Source organism: Antedon bifida, chromosome 1 (genome assembly GCF_963402885.1).
Source record: "Antedon bifida chromosome 1, ecAntBifi1.1, whole genome shotgun sequence".
In the NCBI taxonomy this organism is placed as follows: domain Eukaryota; kingdom Metazoa; phylum Echinodermata; class Crinoidea; order Comatulida; family Antedonidae; genus Antedon; species Antedon bifida.
The window spans coordinates 25,592,351-25,600,943 of record NC_136226.1 but is presented as its reverse complement, the minus strand read 5'-3'; the positions used below and the strand labels follow the sequence as shown (position 1 = coordinate 25,600,943).

General features: G+C 28.8%; 1 protein-coding gene across 2 annotated transcripts in view; it reads right to left on the bottom strand.

The window, feature by feature from the left end:
• Positions 1 to 269: 269 nt before the first annotated feature.
• Positions 270 to 8,593, bottom strand: part of LOC144847321 (nuclear receptor subfamily 1 group D member 2-like) — a 52,883-nt gene continuing 44,559 nt past the window's right edge. For both annotated transcript variants that reach the window (XM_078703618.1, XM_078703623.1), the window contains exons 6-8: positions 5,879 to 6,005; positions 5,016 to 5,126; positions 270 to 4,553 (exon numbers count right to left, since the gene is read on the bottom strand). In XM_078703618.1, the coding sequence (XP_078559744.1) occupies positions 4,363 to 4,553; positions 5,016 to 5,126; positions 5,879 to 6,005 (429 nt within the window). In that variant the 3' untranslated portion in view covers positions 270 to 4,362. The remainder of the gene's footprint in view (positions 4,554 to 5,015; positions 5,127 to 5,878; positions 6,006 to 8,593) is intronic.

Here is an 8,593-nt window from a genome sequence, read left to right as displayed (position 1 = left end):
AATAAACTCAAGTGTACATCCTTATAAACATAATGTAATGATTAGTTTACTCATGGAGGATGGTCTACTTTATTTTCTTCACCTTGTTATTGTTCGCCACATAACTATCAAGAACAAGATAATTATCGGAAAATTTTATCTCTTGTCATATTGTATTTTTGTGAGGGTCCCTAATGATCAGCTTCAGCTGGATGGACCACTCTCATAAAATATTGTTGAAATAAAAAAAAAACTAAACCTAAATAACAAACAAAATGAAAACAACATCCTTTTGATCCTTTTATTTATTTACTATTCAAGGAGAATTGCTACAACTGCTCATACTTTTCCTTATATAGCATCTTTATGAAGGAATAAGAGTTTCAACGGAAACATAGATTTCTTTGGTTTCATTAGATAACAACAAAAAATAAAAACACAACAATGAAAAACAATTGTTATAGGAACTACAAGTAAACACAATGTTTTATATGTGAATTCTTTAGATTTCTCCTTTTACTATGCCATGGTTGTATTTAATATTCATATATATAATAAGCCATGAAACAGTATATACGTATTTAACTCAACTTGGTAATTTTATCAGAAAGTAAATATGAATTAGTCAATTTATACTTGACTATTGATGTTGGTAACACAATCACAGTTTAGTGGCATTGTGGTTTGGTTTTGAACATACAGGCCTTTAACCTCAAATTACTTGGTTCAATCAATTTTCTGCAAAGCACAGATAAATCATAGTAAGTATTGGTAGTAGTAAATCAATACTTTTTCCAATGATAATATAATAATAACTATGGTTCAAAGTTCATTCTAAATATAACACAACAAATAATATATATAATAAACATTCATATATTGAGACAATCAACCAAATTGGTTGACATTTAATTTTTGTATTCAATTATACTTTTTTTTATGGCGTGGCATTATGAACTCCATCTCGGATGCGTCCACATAATGATGATGATAACTTTAATGTTTGTGGGAAGCTAAACGTTATGCCTTTGCTGGTGATTTCCTATGAGAAATGTGCCTAAGGAAATTTGTTCTAACTTATGAATTTTTCTTTATACAATTCTGAAATTAAATATAACATATAAATTGAACTCTTTTTCTGCAAACTTCTGTCAAACAACTTTACAAGAACATGTGTTTGACATTATTTTACTCAAACATAATTATATTAACAATGTATTAGTTTCTCTTATACGGAAATGAATTATCATTATATTAATTATCTATTCCGACATTTTTTAATTCAAGTAAAAAACAATTTGAATGAATCTAATCAGCTGAAACGTCTCCAAAAAAACCATTGCACTAAACATATTTATCATCATTCCAATTTGATAAATGATTACATTGGCAAAGACCACTGTTCAATAGCTACACAATATCAAAGAATATCTGTTTTCAACAACAAATAGTGGGATTATGAAGTCACATACACAAACCAACAGTGGTGTGTTGGTAATCTATATGAGTGTTGCTTACCTGGATAAACCTACAAAATCTTTTCTTTTCGTAAATGTAATCCTCTCTTCAGAGAGAGGGGCTATTTTCGGTTTATCCCGGTAAGTTAAGCACACAATAAACTGAAACACCATCAAATTTTAAAATCTATACACACAAATCCCATTACTTAAAAAATCTGAATTAACGTCAAACATGTAGGGATTTATTATTCCTTGATGAAACATGTTTATGATAAAAATCAATTGTTTCACCAATAATCTATTTAATAAATAGAGTAGTTATCACAATTTTAATCTGGTAAACTAACCCAAATAAAAACAATTATTTGAAGACAGAGGCACAATCATTGTGTATTACTATATTAGTGATTTCAAAGGGTTGCAATTTAAAATAGTGTTTAAACTAGAAATATCAAATTCTTTGCAAAAAAAATGTTTTTAAATGGAACTAATTTATTAAAATAAAGCCATATTTGGACAGAAACCCTGTTACGCATATACTGTAATTAAGAAATGTCTTAGTTAAAGATGTATTGTCCCCCAAAAACATGAAAATTAAAGATTAATCAAATCAGACTTTGAATAGATTATTTTGTAGCTTTAATAAAGTTAATCATTTCTGTAGAAAAAAAAATGGGGAAAATTAATGTTTTCACTTATAAAATTACAAAATAAATGGTTAAATTCAACCAAAAACCCATTGGCTGGCAGCCAATTTGACTATTTTTTGCTTTAAATTGCATTTTTTTAGGTAAATACTTTTTTTTTTCGATCCAATTTTTGGTCAAAGTGGATAACTATTTGGTGACATTAAAATGGCATATTCAACAGAAAAATGTTTAAGAATTAATTTTTCAGGGGGGCAATACATCTTTAAGGAAAAAGAAAGCAAAGATTTATGGGTAGCGAGAATAAATTAAGAAATAATGTTTTAAAATTAGGCAAATGAATATAAGTATTTGAATGAAAAAAAAACGTTCCAAAATTGAGGGCAAGAATAAAAACAATGTTTGCGGATCTAAGTCCTTTTAAAGGCATATTTCTAGGAGCATTGAATGTTAAATATCAAATTAACAAAAAAAAAGACAAACATTAATATGTAAAAATTCTCTTTGCATAATAAAAACAGGCGATAATTAATATTTTCCACATCAACAAAGCCTATGCTATATAAATAAATATAAACGAGTATACGGTCATATACAATAAACTGGAGCACTTCATTTCAATATTATAAACATATATATCTTTGATAAAATCCATACAAATAAACAGAAAAGAATTGTAAATGTACACAAAATAAAATGTTAAAACATAAAGGATACCATTGTTTTAAGACTCGGTTTCAGAGTCTAAACTTAAAATTTAAAAATGTACTAAATTAGAACACAAAACTCTTTGTTATACAATTTATAGCATTGTACATTACTATTGATGAGAAAAAAAATATAAATATATTACTATATTGCATGCAACTGTACTCAGCAGTGAAGAATACGTAATTCAGTGTAGAACAAACATGGCATCACAAAATACTGTGTTGATTTTTGTATGACTAATCAGTGTAACATATGACATCATACCACAATAAGTAAAACTAGTATGACATCATGAAGTACATTATAATAACAAAATATATATCTTGACATACAGTGTAAACAACCATTTGCCTATGCCTATGACATCATATGAAATACAGTGTAAAATATGTATGGCATCATACAGTACACACAAGTATGACATCATAACATGCAGTGTACACAAAAGTATGACATAACATACAGTGTACAAAAAGTATGACATCTTAACAGAGTGTACAAAAAAGTATAACATCATAACAGTGTATATGTATATTATAACATACAGTGTACACAAAAGTATGACATCATAACAGTGTATATGTATACTATAACATACAGTGTACACAAAAGTATGACATCATAACATAGTGTGTATAAAAGATAATTACATAACATACAGTGTACACATAAATATGACATCATAACATACAGTGTAAATATGAAATATGATATCATAATTAAACACTGTACCCAAAATTTTCATGTCTTCAAAAAATATTCATATTGGGCATATAGTCTCATCAGTGTAGAATATATTTAGTTTAAACAAAAAGCACACTGTAACATATTCAGCTGCTGAGTTGGTGAATGTGCTTGTTACATACCATGTAAAAGGTTGGTTTCCATGAAGGAGGTACTGTATGTAACGCAAATAATGTAACCAATCACAAGTGATTCTTCCGAACTGTGCCATTAAAGATGTTTTATGCTTTCAATATACAATTATAGGCTTAAAAATAGTATAATAATACTACAAAATATATCTATACATAATTAATATAGACAATAGATTCAAAGGGAAAGAATTTGTATATCAGTAATTTATCAATTTGTTTTCAAAATAATATATGTACTGCCCTCTAGAGGTATAAATTTGCATTTTGATATAATACAGACAATAAAGCAAACTGGTTCAGAAATGTTTTTTGTTGTTTCCAAGTCAAACATATTTCTCTTATTTTTTGTGTATGTTTAAAGAAAAATAGCATTTTTATGTTAAATAATTTTTTTTTTCATAATAAATACTACAAATCTATTTTTCTTATGACTCTACAATTATGTCTATAATGTGATTGTATAATGACCATTGAGACATTAAAAAGTCAAAATTGACAATCAAAATACACTCCTTTCACAATCAATTACCAACCAACGTCCAGTCTGCGTATTTACTTGAATCTGCCACACATTTCAACGTAATGATCACATTATTGAAGACACAACTCATTTGGTTAATGCATGTAGATAATAGTGAACCACTTCGCCAATTGTATCTGCTGTCCTCTAGAATGAAATCTTTCCTTCTACCGTTGGTAAGCAAGTAATGTTTCTGCATGGCGTTCATTCAGAATTCTAAGGCCCCAGAGTATTTGTATACAAGAAGGGAACACAGTAAACTCCTTTGGATGACTGTGTGACAATAGGTGTTCCAAGCTGGCTAAAATGTCTGTCTGAAGGATCTTAATTATCTCACAATTCTTTAAGCCTGGACGGTCTGAAAATAAAATTACATACAATATGTGTATTAACAAAATCAACAAATTAAAAATCCTTTAAAAAACAGGTTTCTGTGAAAGTTTTTACAAACAGTTGATCACAATTACAACTTTCTATATAATGGCTATTTTAACCGATTCTTCTCTGTATCTATAACTTTTACAGAATTATTTAAAGGAAAACTCTGTGATACAGTGCAACATATCATGTGAACCCCATATCATAGGTCATAAGCAAACCTATTATAATAGGTTACCACATGTGACAATGTATTATAGAATTTGCCTATGATCCTGGACACATAATACTATATGTGGAGATACAGTTTAAAGAGAATCATGTGGCCATTCGATGGAGACACTAACTGACCTACAGCGATTCTTCCATTGTTTACCCTGAATATACACAAGTACATGAATTACAATGAAGTGATTACAATTCAAAATATTGTTATTCTTACCACTAGCAATCATGACGGCTGTTTGTAGCATTATCATTTCTTCCTTTGTTAATTTTAACCGATTCACTTGAGTTGCAAAGTCGAACATCGCATTCATTAAGATGTCAAGACCTAAAGTGGATAATTTTACATTAATTATAACAATTTTAATATGTTATTAGCATTGTTTAGAACTAGCAATATGAAAAGTTTACACATAATTTCTGCACAATTATACTCCATTAAAAAAAAAATACTGCAAAGAATCACTAATCCTTTACATCTCAACGGATGACAAGTAATGCGATGTTTTCCAATTGATTCCATCCTACAGACGGACATACAATACAAAATGAAGCCATCTTGAGTTTTATTAATACTAATCCCATGTTGACCGTCCAATGACCCTTATTTGACCTCAAGCCACAATACATTCTACTAACGAGCATGTTATTAATGGGGAAATACAATCCATTTCAGCAAATCGCACTGTTTATTACATTTCAAATGACCGTTATAGAGATGGAGCAAGCAAAAAAACATTTGAATCTGCATCTACTATACAATCCTTTTGTTCTATGTTACTTTTACAAATACTGATCTAAAACTGAATTTAAATATATAATATGAATTTACATGCATAGAGAAACGCTAAATAGCCAAGTGATATTCTGGAAATTAAATATTTAATTTATTATGAAAATGAAAAAAAGCCACCTAAACTAAGATTTGAACCTGGCATCTCCTGCTTGATATGCAGACACCTGGTATTGTTTTTTGATTTGCATATTGATGAATTGATTAAATAGTAAATTATTAATAATAGTTGAATATTATAGAAAAAAATCCAAAAATTAGTAGATTCCTATTATTGACATACATACCCATGTGAGCGAAATCATCACGCGTATAGACCGTTCCATTTAATGTCAGTGTAAAATTACTAGTATCAAACAGGTAGCAGAGTTGTAGAAGAACTACTTCAAAACAACCAGTTTTTAATAAACAAACCTAGAAAAAGAAATAAAAGTAATAAATTATCATGTATGAATTATGTCACAAAAAGAATTGAACACAACATAATTCTTCTTAAAAAATCAAACAAATCTACTACACAAAACGGATTGAACACAACTCATCAACTTAAAAATCATATTTTTTAAACCTTTTTGAGAGAAAATCCTTGGGTTCTGATCAGAATTGGAGTTGAACACAGGATTGCAAGAATAGAAGGTTGGCACTAACTGTTTGCATGCTGCTTAAGTAGCTATCATAGTTATACCTAATCTCAGTTTTACTTAAATGTAGATTTCCTGCAATATGAGCTCATTACATGCTTTGAAATAGTAATGATGATAGTTTTTCTTCTAATCATAACAGGAAATATGAAATATAGCCCACAGAAATAAAATGAGAAAGGCGATTAAAAATATCTTTCGTAAAATAAGTTAATTAAGGTTTGTATTTAGCATTTAGCAAGAAATGATACCATTCTATTCACTTTAAGACTTTTAAAAAACCAATGAATCTCTTACGTTAATGTTTCAATGGGTATTTTCACAAATAATATCAATCAAAATGCAAACAAAAGAAGGCACAATTTGCTATAAAAGCAAAACTAGATTGTTAATAAACCAATGATTATATAACATAGATAGAGTGCATGGGAAATACAGTAGTTGACGGAAGACTATCGTTTTTATATTATTAGTATAAGGATTTGGCTAAATGGTACAAAAGTAATCAAAACAACACCTGCATATTACAAACTGTCAGAAAACCTACCAACTGCTTAATGTGTATAATTACACTTTAAATAGTTTTAGCAGCCAATTCTAATCATAGCTAATTGTTGTAACTGTATATGAATTCAAACAGAAGTACGGATAAAAAATAGTTTGATATAATTCAATTGAAAACTAAATACTTCTTATTTAATGACATTACTCATTAATAGCAAAAAAGAAAAGAAAGAAATATTTTATTGTATTATTTAGGCTCATCATTTTAATAGTTTTACGAAAAAACAATTTTGCACTAAGGATCGCTCCTTGTCTCTTAAACAAGGAAGATATTTTACATTTCCCTGCTTAAACATTGAAATCATTCAAGTAGAGAGAAATAGGAAAAAAAAGTGAAATTAAAATCTCCCTAAAGGCACAGTAGGTAGTTCAAATAGCCGTTTAAATAGCTACTATATTATTGTAAAAAATAGTTCACTGCCAGCCTAGTTTCCAGGAAGGACCAGCCATAATGTAGGCCATGTTAACAAGATCCCCTGGGCACTATCAATTTAAAGATGATAGTTTTGTTTAAGTAGCAAACCAGGTCAGACTTATGGAGATAAAAAACCTGTAACATGAGTACATTTACATGTAATCACATATTTATTAAAGACTCAGGAAGTAAAGTGTGAAGAATTGTTGTTTACTTCAGTTATATTTATCAGTATGTGAACCTTTGGTAAATTGATTACATACTCCTCTGGTGTAACCCTCACAGTAGGACTAAAATTAATATATTGTAAGAAACTAGGGCGCATTTAGAAGGGTGCAAATATTACGTGCAAATGTTTTTGGGTACCTTATTGTGCAAATACATTCATATCAAAGAGTGCCATACAAGTCAATGTTGTGCTTACTATATTCATTGCTGGGATACTGTAGAACTAGAAAATTGTTTCTTCACTACTGTAGTATTATATAATATGCCCCAGACTGCTTGATTTAAAATGTGGCATGTATGATTTTGTCTGTACATTAATAGTAACAGTTTAAAATGCCATTTGAATGGGCACTACAGTAATCACAAAATAGTTTAAATAAAAATGAGGTATTTACTTAATACTACATCATATCTAAATTGAATAACAATGTTGAAACTGTGTATTCTTTTTAAAATGATCATTCAAATAAGATTTATACTATGTAATAAATGTTGTAAAAAATCATGAAACGCAACATTGATGCAGTAAAATTAGGGGATTAGACAAAAGTAGCAGGATTGTCATGGCTATGCGCTATTAACATTGAATTAATGGTGAAAAACTAGATAGAAGCTGTAAACCTTATTCCCTATATAAGATAAACAGACAGCTTAAAATGAATTACGAAACCTAGTTCCAGTAAACAATTTAGGTTATTACATCATAAATAAATAATGATAAATATACTTGTCCGATATAATATAGAGTCAAGCTTTTTATACCCTAGAGTATACAACAACCTATTAATGGGCTAAATTAATTGGGCCAAGCATTTTAAATACTAAAAAGGGAGAGAAAAAAGTGACAGCTATTATAATGCCTACAGTAGGCCTCCTGCAAATTAAAATCCTCAATATAAGTTGCTATTTTTACTCTTTTAATGTAGTCAAGAGAAAAGGTGGAAAAAGACGGTAAAAAGGTTAGAAAGAGAAGGAAATTATGGTGAAAAAGGAAAAAAACAGTAGAAGGAAAAACACAATCAATATTGTACCAAAAATGAATAAACCAGAGAAATGATTAGTTATACAGTAGTAGAAATTATACAGTTAGGTGAAATTAAATTGAAGAGCAAAAAAACATGGACAAAAAACAGTAGAAATAAAGAAAAACATAA